The sequence below is a fragment of the Pezoporus wallicus genome, unplaced genomic scaffold, assembly GCF_028554395.1.
Source record: "Pezoporus wallicus isolate ANWC-B61680 ecotype Strahan unplaced genomic scaffold, APGP_CSIRO_Pwel_v1 contig_11133, whole genome shotgun sequence".
NCBI classification, from domain to species: Eukaryota; Metazoa; Chordata; class Aves; order Psittaciformes; family Psittacidae; genus Pezoporus; species Pezoporus wallicus.
In genome coordinates this window covers 1098485-1111801 of record NW_026636583.1, presented here as the reverse complement: position 1 = coordinate 1111801, position 13317 = coordinate 1098485, and the positions used below count along the sequence as shown (strand labels likewise).

The window sequence follows — 13317 nt, the reverse complement described above, 5'->3', positions numbered from 1 at the left end:
CCGAAGGTGGACAGGCTTTAAACAACATAATATAAGCCTGTTTTTTTCCAGAAGGAAGTGCAGAAGCAGTTTGCATCACTGCCTGTTTGACTCTGCTGGGAACTTTAAGTATAAAGTTTTACACTATTTAATATCACATACTGTATTTGTAACAGGATTCGTCCATTGTAGTCATTGCTGCCCTGTAAAAAGAGGATAAAGGAACACTTCAGACATGAAGTTTGCTGATGCAAATGTTTGTCAGCAGTATCAGTGTCTGAAGCACCTGAACTCAAGACTTTGTGTTTGGTAGAGAAACACTTGGAAGGGACTTTCTTCTGTATATTTATCTGTCAAACAGAAGCCAGTGGCAAAGGTGTCAGCAGTTTTAAAATTGAAAACTAATCCAAAAGGGGGGAAGATAGGCATTTGCAGGATCCCCATTTTTAAACTACAGATAAGTATGCTAAATAGTGGTCAGTGCTTCAAGTCTTTGCAGTTCAGCTGACTTGTTAGGCATAGAAGAAATACACCAACTGATAATTTACTCACGTGCTAAAGCTCCTGAAGCATCTTAACTGCATCTGTTGGTAACAGTAAAGTGCGCAGGAGAGCGAAGAGGGTTTCTAGATAAAAACTAAACAGTAAATGTGTTGGGTTTGTAGTATAACTTCCGAGTAAAAAGCATTTCTTTGTCAGAAGAAAAGAATTCTGTTTGCTTAGCTGTAGTCAGATACATAGTGTGAGTTACCTACTGTTAACATCTTACTTGGTACTACTCTGCCCAATGGTCGTGGTACCTGATCGTGTTTCCCAGTAGCGAATTACAGAGACAATGCTGCCACCTCCTGGAAGTGGGAGCCCAGGTTTGAGAAGCCCTGGCTCTGTGATACAAATTCCCTTTTATTATCCCCTTTCAGTCGTCTTCATTTCTTCTGCAGCTAAACATTTCTACTCCCAAGAGCTATTCATAAAGTGAATAGTGCTTGCTTGATCCCGGATACAGAGGGCATTTGGACTGCTTTGTTCATACACACCTCTAACAAAATGTGGAGACTTCGTAAAGGGAATAGTGATACTGGGAGCCCATCATCTGAAAATGTGATGTGCATATCAAAATCCTAGGATTATAGCATACATAATATAGGTATTATTTTCTTTCCATAATAATAGCACAAAGACAGGAAAGAAACATAGATTGCTATAGAGGGCAGGTGGGAAATGTAGCACACTCAAGACAGAAGAGTTAGGAGGGAAAATTGATGCAGGAACCAATAAATACCTTGTCTGCACACAGGCTGGTGCAGATTTAATGTTCCTCTTCAGGCAAGATTGTACCAGCTTGAGTTGTGATTCTTCAATGGAGCGCAGTGTGTATATACTGCTGTTGGTTTAGCTTAACTATAAATAAGTATTCTATGTTAAACTGTGGAGCTGTTCTGAAGTCATGAATGTTTGTCTGCAAGGACTGATTGTACTTAAAACTCAATGCTATTGTTTTGGTATGAGTGCTTCCCTGTAGGAAAAACTAGCAGGTGCCAAGCTGTGCCATTACACCTCAACTACTTCTGACATCTGAATTAACTCCTTGAAAGCCAAGTTGTCTTTGCTCAATGCTAGATTCTGCAACATGGACCCATACTAAGAGACAGTGAGTATTGATGAATATCAGGGGAAGGAAAATAATTACTTTATGTTCCTGGCCATTTTCCAGGCCACATGGCAGCTGTAGATGCAGGTTTAACCTTAATGCTTTGTAACTTGAGGATTTTTCTGGAAGGCTGCTGACAGACCAGATAATGATCCACCTGAGTCTGCCAGAACTTCCAAGGAATCCATGCTGGAGATCTTCTGGCTTTGGAAAGACCATAGTACGTGAGTGGCTGCAGCTCCGGTGCTCAGCTTGTGTCATGAGAGCACGTAGCGCTGTGCTGGCACGGAGGCTGGCACAGGATCAAACCCTGGCTGTGGAGTGAGGCTCCAGCAGCCACCGCTGGCCTGCCAGCATCCCCTGGGAGCCAGCCAGTTAAAAGGAGCAGTGGGATCCTTGGGGAGTGATTGTCATCTCCTGCCTATGAACTCCTGGAGCTCCCCTTCTCTGCTCTACAAGGTATGTCACATCTGCCCTGTGGCTGGCAGCCGTATGAAGATCCCTGCCGTGTCTCTTAAGTTAGGAAAGATGGTCCCTGCTGCTGGCATGTGGCCTGTTTGTTTGCCTCTAGTACCCCCAGGGCCTTGGACAACAGAAAGCCAGCCCTCTTGCCTTAATGGGTGCTTGGCTTCAGTGTTAAGGAGCCACTGCTGAGGGGAAGGGCTGGGGGGCAACTTATGGATGCACTATAAATATTAGGGTGGTTTATCTCTTGTCATCAACACTGAAAGTGATGAAAGTTTGATTAAAAGAACCTCACCACCCTCTATTGCTGTTTTGCTTTCTTTTACTAATATTTAGTTCTTTGAACTTGCTCACTTGACTATAGCCAGTGAAAAGCTTTCTCTGCTAGTCCCAAACAAAAGGGTTTTTTTAAGGTGATCACTGGCACTTTGGAGTCAAGTTTTGTAGCTGATCTTGGTGCTGATGGTTCGCTGTGTCTGAGCTGTACTGAATTGGAACCTGAAGATGGCCTGGCCCTGCAAGGAGTGATGATACCATCCATCTGGAAACTAAGGAGCCCTTTGTTTTTTCGCAGCAGATAGTGCCCCTGTCTCACTCCAGAGTGGTGTAGTTGTGAAGATGCGGATCAGATAAATCACAGTCATTTCCTATAGACCAGACAGCTTTGCATATCTAAGCTGCAGATCTGCATGAGCATAGCTACAGCTTAGCTTGAATGCAGACAAATCACCACGTAAAAAGGTCCTTGCTTTGGAGTTTCCTGAATGGATTAGCTTTAAAGAGAGGTTTACTTCCTTGTGTGTCTGAATGTAAAGGCTCGGCACACAGGCAGCTTCATTGCCACCTTCTCATTGTGGTGCAGATGAGCGCTGATGGGGGCTTTAGAAGAAAAGCAGCAGGGCAGGAGGCACACCTGAAACACCAGGTAATAAAAGTCTGGTTTGGTGTTGAAAGCAGCAGACACGTGGTTCTTGTAGGCAGGTAACAGTGAAAACTAACACTAGGATAGTGCGACCCTCGTGAATTATTTAGGACTAACGCTAAGGTGTCTTTGAGGGATATGACAAAAAATGTGGCAGAGTTTGAAGAGAGCAGGCCGTGGAAGCGAAGCGGTTACAAACTACACCTCACCTCCACAGCCCTGGGCACTGAGCGCTCAGTGCCACAAGAGGGTGCTTCAGTGGCACCTGACGGGATCAGGACTGACTCCGACAGTGTCTGAGGCTGAGATGTCAGGCATGCATCCCATGGGTGACTGTGAAAGGCTGCTCTTGAGGAACGTCTCCTAACGGGTAAGTAACCTGCCATTGTAGAGTGCTTTATAGCTGACCTGTAAAGCACCAGGTCACCCATGTGTTCTGTTCAGTTTTTTAACTTGGATAATGCATCAGAAGGTTTCACTTCAGAAGAACTCATGGATTAAAGTTCGGTATTGGCCATTGCATTGGGGTGGAGAGGTTGGAGTAAACTCTGCTCTGTTGTGATTATCCGTATCACAAGTGGTGCCGAACGAGATCGTACTGCAAATGCATCGGACAATCCATGTAGGACATAGGCAGAGGGAAGCTGTGGGAGCACCACTGGTTTTAATTGAAAAATCCTGCCCATCCTAACAGCTTCACAAAGGGAAAAATGCAGCTGTCAGATACTGGCAAATAGGGACAAGATCATCTTCTCTGAGCCAAGAGCCTGTCCTCCACTGTGATGTGTGCCAACACAGGCTGCCCTCTCCTGCTATTCTGACCGGACAGCTGTGGCATGCTGGAGCAACGGCACGGGGAGATGGATGGGGCAGGCACCTGCAGGACTTCGCAGTGCCGCTGCACAGGCCCGTTGTTGAGAGACACTCAGACTGCTGGCTGGGCTTTGGGGGAATTCCTAAATAGGTCATTGTTCTGGCTGTTATTTCCAACCTGCATTCCTGTTGCATGTTTGAGCTATTGTAGAGGCCAGTGCTGGTGCCTGTCTTAAGAGACGTTCTTCTCAAAACACAGAACTACTCTTTGGTGCAGCCTTTACATGGGCTGTTGAAAAGAGATCTGCTAACGGGTGGGCTCGCTTTTATAACAGCTGCAAAGCTGCACTGGTGGGAATTTTCCTTCTAATTTGACTTTTATTACTATTTAAGTCACAGAAATCCTTTTAAAGTGTAGTAAATGATCCACTTTGAGGCAGATCACAGGTAGCTGTACTCGTTTTATTGTGGCATTTTACAGAATTTTATATTTTTTAACAGAAAAATGTTAACTACCAGCTTTGTTGGTGCCACACAAACTGCTGTGCATGAGTTTGAAACGTAGTTTTGGTTTAGTTGTAATTTTGGGTGCTTGGTTTTGGTGGGTTTGGGGTTTTTTTTGTGTTGTTTTTCCCCTAAACCACTCTATTTTAGTGTCAGAAGAGCGTGAACGGTAGCTGCGGGACCCACACATGCTTCAGCAGCCCCATGCTGAAGACTCACCGGTGTGCAAGGCAGCATCTTCTAAAGCATGGGGCTGCCAACATCCTGCTCCCTTGGGCCCCACTTGACCAGTTCTGCTCAAGCTGGACAAGACGATGCAGCTGTTGGCCTGCGCTGCCTGCATGATGCAGTGAGGGGTTCTGTCCAGGGGAGAGGGGGAATAGTTAGTGTAGATGGAGGAGAACATGGAACTGTTAAGACAGTATTTAGACTGAGATGAGCTCTTAGGCAGAAGCTCTTCCCTGTGAGGCTGCCCAGAGAAGCTGTGGCTGCCCCATCCCTGGCAGTGTTCAAGGCCAGGTTGGACACAGGGGCTTGGAGCAAGCTGCTCCAGTGGAAGGGGTCCCTGCCCGTCGCAGGGGCTGGAGCTGGATGAGCTTTAAGGTCCCTACCAACACAAACCAGGCTGGGATTATTAAGACAGCAGAGGCAATAATTCTGGGGTATAAGCAACTTTATGCTAGATTTTTAATTCCATAGGGAAACTTCTCATAATCAGTAATGTCACAATCAGCCTTCATGGCTGCAAGATGTTTTTCACAAGTATCCTTTTAGTGCTGTGCAGTAGTAGTTGTGATGCCTTTTGCTATTAAAAGAGATTGTAAAAGAAGAAAACCTGAGCCTTACGGGCTCGTTACAAAACAGGCTCCTTGGCTGTAACTGCCTGTAGTTCTCTACACATCGTTTAAAACTTCTAGCATTGAATCGAGCAAGAAATGAAAGATCTTTAAAGAGCTGTGATAAAGGTACGCAAAAGTAATGGCACATTTCTTCAGTATTTAATAATTGGAAGAAGCAGATAGTATCTCCAGCAAAATAACATGTCACAAATGAGGTAACTTAAATAGAAACTAGAGCAGGTGGTGGTGCGTTTTTGAGGTGGCTTTTCCAAAGCCATTCCAAAGGAAGATTGGGTGAGGAGGGGAGGGGGAAGAACCAGAATAGGTTAGAATGCTATACAAAAATACTGTTATGAGATCAGAGGAGCAACGTTTCCTTTGAGTAATTTCTGTTCTGGGGGTGTAAAGCAACCTCCTGGTGTAGCAGAGGGATTATGGTGAGTGAATCCCGTGGATCCTTCACACAGCATTGCTATACTGGAAATCACTTTTAAATCAAGCTTCAACAGCCACATTATGGTGCTGAAACATCACTGTTGTGGTGTACAGAAGTGAAATACATGTGACCATCAGGCTTTCAACAGGCTCGTCTGTAACACAGCAGATAGTGTGGCAGTTGTGTCATCTACCCCTTACAGGAGTGCTGTTCTTAGCTGTGTATTGTAATATTTAGCTTAGCTTCATGGGGAATGTCCTTGGGGGGTTCTGTATCTCTTGACATCTAGTGGGAGAGATTATAGTTATGTCTGTAGTAAACATACCATAGTAGCACTGTTTCTTAAGCCTTGTAAGGAATGCGCTTTCATTCCCTGCCAGAGGATTCGGTGAGCTGTTTCATTAGCTCCATCAGAACCTCTCAGTCTTTCAGCCTCTTCAGTCAGCAGGAATCCTGCTGCTCACAGGCCAGAATGGGGAAAACAGGAATTCATGTTTTGTTTTAAGTGACGTTTCTAACATCAAGCCAAGGAGGTACACTTGTATGTTCTGAAGTGGAGAATGGAAGAGCCACTGAATGCCTCACTCTGGCTTTAATCTGTCTGCGTTGAAACTCCTTGTTGAGCCTTGGATAGGCTGATGTTCAGTAGTCCTCTTTCCTTTTGTTTTCAATTTGTTGAGGAGCATTTATTGTAGGTATGCTGGAGCTACTGATGAGAAGGACTGGAACCACCACTGTGTAAAATACAGTGCTCAGTGTGTGTGCTAGGCATTGACTGCGTCTTCAAGTTGTTTGTGGACTCCAAGGCCAAGCAATTTGAAACCCGGTGTCTGAGAGAGAATACCTGCTTCATTTCATATCCCACCAGTTTGCTGAGCTGTGGTACCTGTTCAGAAGTTAAATTCCACATACAATGCTATACTGCCCTCTGAGAAGAGTCCATGTTTCTGTTAACTCTTCCAAACAGACACTTCCATGCTTCCATAGCTATCAGAAGGAAGGCTGAGCTTTGGGCTGTGTTTATGCCACGCTAAGTGAACGGAAGAATAGTGAATGGAAGAGTGAGCTGCCAGTGGAAGAGGCAGTCCTGCTCCTTCCTCACGCTCAGCTGGGAGCTCCTGTGCCTTGGATCCCACCCTGTGTAACAACACAGCGAGTTGGTTCAGCTGAATTACATGGCAGCACATTAATGTTGTCACTAAACCTCAGAACTTCGTAGGAGAAAAACTCTGGTTCCTCATAAAATAGGAGAAGAAGTTTTTTGGGTTAGGTTCGTCTGCAGCCCTCACAGGTTATTTGCATATGTAGGGATTAAGTAGTCTTGATTCTTCATCAAAGTGTGCCCACTATTTGATAGTGTCCTTCAAACAGCAACGCATCCTCCAAACCTGAACATGTAGTTGGTAGGTGTTGTGAAGCGCTGAATGTCCTACACATGACTGAGTTAGTCCATACAAAGCCTCTACCAGCGATTCCTCTAATCAAGTACTGTTCGGTAGACAGTTTTAATTGGTATAAACGAGTGTTGTAGTTTGAAACTGTTACACTTTCATGAAGCTTAGCGAATGTCTGCGTATTTTCTGTTGGCTAAAGCAGCACAGAATTGCATCCCTTCCTTTGGAAACCTTTCTAAACAGCCACAGTGTCAACTTGCAGAATAAAAGATGCTTCTGCATCTTTCTTCATGGACGCTTGCTGATTCTGCTGCCCTGGGAACTTTGATCTACCTTTGTGCTAGTACCTTGTATCTATTTTACAAGAACTTCTCACTATGACATTGGTGGTTGTGACAGATTCGTGGTGTGGATATAGTTCTCGCACATACGTCATGTGATTGACCCAAAACATCCAGATTGTGCTATTCTTAGTTTTATCGGTGTAGTTCTTGGTAATGAATTTGAACTGACCATTAAAAAACAGCACATAGAAGATGAGACAGAGATTTAGAATGTCACGTTTTGTACTCGTGTAAACCAAAAGAACCAAGGCACAGCGGCCGGAATTTTGCTGTCATCATTCTGAAACCCGAGCCGTGCTGTCCTGCCTTTCCCTGATGAGTCACAGGAACGTGCTCCTGTCCAACCTGCCTGGAAAGGTGCAGGCTGCAAAGATCATGCAATAAACCAGGAAAAAGAGGGTGGAAGTAAAGTAATTCCTGCAGCATTCTCACTGCACACATATTGGATATTCGCCTCCTCTCCATTCAAGACTATTAAAATAGAATCATAGGAATAGTTCCTAATCCCCTTCCTTCCCATGGGATTGCCAAAGCCCTCCCAACAACTAGAATGGTGGTGGTGCGGCAGGGGAGAGTGGGAGCACAAGGAGAGACAATGTGGGTCACGGAAGGTCTCTCTAGGTGGTCTCTGCCGTGACCAGGATGGGTCTCCAGGGAAATCCATGGGAATAGTGTGAGAGTGATAATTTTAATCTACTTTAAAGTGTAGATCTTATGTGGAGGTTTATATAGAAATAGTTTATAAATCTTCACATCCTTTGATTTAATGCGTTACGGCAACTGTTTCCATTTTGCACTTCAGATACTTAAATCTCACTCAGAAATTCTCAAGGCTTCCACTTGTAAAATGCTTCTAGACAAGAAAATCAGGATGAGTATGTAGTGGTTATGGGTCTTGTGGCTGCTTCTCCTTGTGTTCCAGCAGAAGTCCAGCACGCACCCTTGTACTTAGCCATGCAAAAGTTCATCTTCACCGCAGGTTTTGGTGTGTGCGGTGAAGCCACCAGCAGCAAGAGCCCATTTAAACAAACTGGGGTGAAGAATCATTCTGCTGGAAGCATATGCAAGTATTTTGGGGGCACCCAAACTTTAAGTATGGAGGAAGGTTACAAGGCCCTTTCCTCCTGAAGTGAGTTTCCCGTTACGACTCATGAGCATTCCAAGTCTTCCCCAATTTGAGGGGTGTTTCCATTGGAGCCTTGTGCTGATCTGTGGGGTTGCATGAACCGGACTTCACAGGAGTGCTTTCTCCCCTCTTGGTCCATCTTGGAACAGAGGTTGGACAATGCAGACCCAGCCCAATAATTTCTGCTCTTGTTATAGGAGATCTGGAAGGTGAAAAGGGACCGTTTGGTCCTTGGTGAAGTTACTGATAGTTAAATTCCTGGACCTTTCCCAGGGAGTGTCCTGTGATTTGCAGCTAGGGCTTTGGGGCTGTTTCATCAACAAACCCTCACTAGCTAAAACCATCAGATGGAAAATGAACCTGTTTACTGGTCAGTGGTTATCTATGGATTTGTGAGAAGGGCTTTTTGGGGGAGAAAACTTGGCTTTTCCTATTGGAACAGTTGTATTTCAGGAGTTGGGTTTTGGTAGTTTCCTCAGAACCCTTCGTCCTTTGAGCACATTACCTTGAGGGTAAATGTGCTGGTGTTCTCCCGTTGTAACATTGGTGTGTTGTAAATGATGTTTCATTTGCTCTGTGTGTGTGTGGTAGTTTTGGCTATTTTTGCTCTGTTGACTTGTTCCTGTCAGTGCCACAAGGTGGACAGATGAAACGAGGCTTGAAGAAATGCTTACTTCTCACGTCCTGGGCAAGTGTAACTGCAGCACGTGTGAAAACTGGAGCCTTTGCTTATACTTCTAAATCTCTTAGTATCTGATGTGTATCAACTATTAACATTTAAACAGAAAATCAGTATGTTGTGAATGGAGTGATCTGAATGAATGGTGGGAATTAGATCACCACAGTCTGAGCAGCAATATCAATGTTTGATTACTCTGTAGATCTAGAATTTAGCTAGGAACTGAATAGGAGGATCTAATAATGGTTTATGGCAATGTCATTAATGTGACATGGATACTATCCACCAAGTGGACTATGTGTGCAGATTTTCTAAGTAACTTCACAGTATCACAGTATGTTAGAGATTGGAAGGGACCTCGAAAGATCATCTAGTCCAATCCCCCTGCCGGAGCAGGAACACCTAGATAATGTTACACAGGAATGTGTCCAGGCGGGTTTTGAATGTCTCCAGGGAAGGAGACTCCACAACCTCCCTGGGCAGCCTGTTCCAGTGTTCCGTCACCCTCACTGAGAAGAATTTTCTTCTCAAGTTTAAGTGGAACCTCTTGTGTTCCAGTTTGTACCCATTACCCCTTGTCCTATCATTGTTTGCCACTAAGTAGAGCCTGGCTCCGTCCTCGTGACACTCCCCCTTTATATATTTATAGACACTTATAAGGTCACCCCTCAGTCTCCTCTTCTCCAAACTATAGAGACCCAGCTCCCTCAGTCTTTCCTCATAAGGGAGATGTTCCACTCCCCTAATCATCTTCGTTGCCCTGCGCTGGACTCTCTCTGTGTTTTCTTGCTCATTAAAGTAAGAAATATGGGTGAAAGGGTTTCTTAAACTTCCGTGATGCTAAACTTAAGGTAGTATTAATGCAGTTTCAGATTCATGGACTCTCCTCAGGTCAGCCTCTGTAATGAAGTGGTTCTGTGAGGCACCTTAAGGATTTTTCTGTTAAAATGTGGGTTGTATTGTGCCTTTTTCTTAAATTTGTGGAAGTTTGGGGTGTTTTGGAAGCTTCCCCATGAAATCCCACTCAGGAATCTTTGAAGGTGGTGCCTTACTTTCCTTCCAGTTTTCTTGCATAGGTTATAAATAAAAATTTAACCTGTAGAGCCAAAGTGGAACTCTCTTAAATTCTTCATTTGGCCTTGGAGACACGGTATCTGAAGGATCAAAGACAAACTTCTTCAAAAGGAACTATATGAATCTCTGCATGGGTTTTGAAAGTACTTTTAAAATGCCAGTGGAAGTAAATAGCTTGAATTGCCTACTTGACAGTTAAACTCTGGAGATGTTATTTCACAGACTTCGTTATAGATTGGTACTTGCTCTACATGAATAGGAGGTTATAAAGTTAAGCCTTTAATATTATATTACCTTCTTTGTTCTAACAGCTCACAGGGAAGAGAAAAGGAATGAAGATAGAGCAGAGGCTGCACTGACATCGAAGAAAGCTGTTGCATCTGTAATGGAGAAACAGACATCTTCTCTCTCTAGAAATCTTCCTTCGAAGAAGTCCTCCTCCTTCTCTAACGCAGCCGTAACTAAACAACCACTTAAACCTTCTGCTGCGAGTTTCAAAGGTGTCATTCCCAAGAAGCCTTGGCTTCCAGCAGGCAGTGTTTCTCCAGCAGGCAGTGTTCCTTCAAAGCATTCATCTCTTTCTCATGGCTCATCAGTTTCCAAAAAACCAGCTACGTCTTCCAGTTTGGGTGGAGGGCTCAAAAAGCCTTCACAGTCTTCCATTTCTCCTGCATCTGGAAGCAGTCAAGGAAAGGCATCACCCGGCCCTATCCAGTCACAGCCCAACTCTCAGATTCGGCAAAATATTCGACGATCCCTAAAAGAAATTTTATGGAAGAGGTGGGAATTCAAAGTGCTTATCTTATGTAGGAATCTACAAGTAGAAGTGAATGTTTAGCCTGAAGAGTTTTGCTTACATCTTAATAAAGGGGTATTGAGGGATTGAATTTATACTGCAAGTTACTGCAAGTGTAATTGGTATTTCAGGTGTACATTAATAATGATCTTTATTAAATAAATGTGAAAAAGCCTTTAGGAATAAAAAAAGATCCTCGCTAATCCATTTATAGTGAAGCAATTACAGTTGAATTAAATTACAGCATAGGGGCATTTTATAATGCAGGTGCTCTGAAGCTTTAAAATCAGGTGTTGGTAGTATTGGGGATGTAGAGGTTATAGGGAACATAGTACAGGAAACATCCCAGTGAAAGGTTAGATGCTTGCTGAAGTAGAGATTCCCTCCCAACGTAAAAAACCACAGCAACAAAGCCAGGTCAGTGGACAGCTATCCCTTAGGAAAGGAAAAAACAAAAAGCAAACATTCCCACAAGGATTATTAAAGCTAATGCCAGCTGTTGAGTCTTATTACAGAGCACTGCTCTGTCTCTGAAATGGAAATGCTGTTCACAGTGGAGAATCTAGGACTAAGACTCAAGCACTTGAACCTCACTGAGGGAGGATAAGCCTAAGTCAGCTTTTAATAATGCTACCTGAAGATTCATGCCTAACATAAATGCACGTACCCTTTCTGTTTTTAACAGAGTCAATGATAGCGATGATCTGGTCATGACAGAGAGTGAAGTAGGAAAAGTAGCACTCAATATTGAAAAGGAAATGTTTAACTTGTTCCAAGTTACGGACAACAGATACAAGAGTAAATACCGTAGCATCATGTTCAATCTCAAGGACCCCAAAAACCAGGTTTGGAATTTCCTTAAGCAGTAAATATATATATTGAAATAGACTTTGTTTTTTAGTATTTCAAACTCTGCCTTCAACGTTGCCTTGAACATTTAAGAGTTTCAAGGCAGAGACTTATGAATTACACTATAAAGGATTATTATAGAGCCATTCAAATATTAGAAAAAAAATGTTTTAGCCAAGTAGAAGTTCAAAGTCTACATCAGTTGGTCGTGTGTATTTATTAAGTGTGGACATTTGGTGTGAAATACTTATTACAGAATGGCTTTCTTTAAATACAGACTTTATTAGTTTCTCCTCTTGTGGCATTCTCTGCTGCCTGTTAGATACTGTCCATATACACGATCATCTTTATGCTTTAAAAGAAAAAAGCTGATGCTGGCACAGGTGAAAATATTCACTAGAGAACACTTGAAATTTATTATGTTTTTTAAATTTCTACAATGGATATGAAACAAGAAGTGGCAAATTCTGACACTCCTATTCAGTTACATTGATTGTTATTGATAATAATGAAGAAAATTCATACTTTGTGTATATTTCATCCTTATGTTCTGGTTACTGCACCTTTCCAAATTTGCTTGTAAGTAGCCAGTATCTGTAATAGAAAATTGAGAAACTGGAACAGCTTTTGCCTGTTAAGCACTGCAAATCTTGTTAGTTACCTTAAGCAGGTTTTCTTCAGCATAGGAACAAAGTCCGTTCTCTTTTCAGGGACTCTTTCATCGTGTCCTTCGTGAGGAAATCTCACTGTCAAAACTGGTGAGAATGAAACCAGAGGAACTTTTATCTAAAGAGCTGTCTGTGTGGAAAGAGAAACCAACTAAACCAGTAAGTAACAGAATGTCCCCTTGTATCTTTAGTATATGCAAATTAAGAGTCAGTTCCCTAACCCTTATCACCCATATTACATTGATGCACCATTTTCTCCCTGATGAAATATTAATAACATTCAGTTTCAATACACTTTTTCTCCACCACGAGGTAACCGACAACCAAGTACAAAATAAAAGTCTAAAATTATAAAATAACAAACTGGTTTTATTTTTTTCAGACTCCAGAGTCAAGGAGCAAATCTCATGAAGTCAAGAAAACAGCTGTAAAACGGGAACATGTGCCACCCGTAAATATGGAAGATTCTCCACCAGTGTCTGATTCTGATGTAAGTATTGGCTATTGCTTCAGCATGAAGACATTGAGGGAGATAAATCAGGGCCTCCAGTCTCTCATCAGAAGTGCAGATTGTTTCAGTTGAGCTGTAAGGATATTCTTGCCTAGTAGTTGTGCCATGAGCATGTTTCCTTTTAGGTTGAAAGAGTACAACAAATGATAGGCATATTTGAATGCAGTTCTAAAATGCTGTGTATTTTTCAGCCCCGCTGTCAACTTACAGAGCAGTCCTTTATTTCTGAATATTAGCTATCTACTCCACAACATGTGGAATGAAATG

General features: G+C 43.0%; 1 protein-coding gene across 5 annotated transcripts in view; it reads left to right on the top strand.

Moving 5' to 3' along the window:
* The window catches only part of DIDO1 (death inducer-obliterator 1), a 52716-nt gene that overhangs the window by 25140 nt on the left and 14259 nt on the right, over positions 1-13317 (top strand). For all 5 annotated transcript variants that reach the window (XM_057400872.1, XM_057400871.1, XM_057400873.1 and 2 more), the window contains 4 exons: positions 10538-11006; positions 11708-11867; positions 12582-12698; positions 12922-13029. In XM_057400872.1, coding sequence (XP_057256855.1) covers positions 10538-11006; positions 11708-11867; positions 12582-12698; positions 12922-13029 — 854 coding nt within the window. The remainder of the gene's footprint in view (positions 1-10537; positions 11007-11707; positions 11868-12581; positions 12699-12921; positions 13030-13317) is intronic.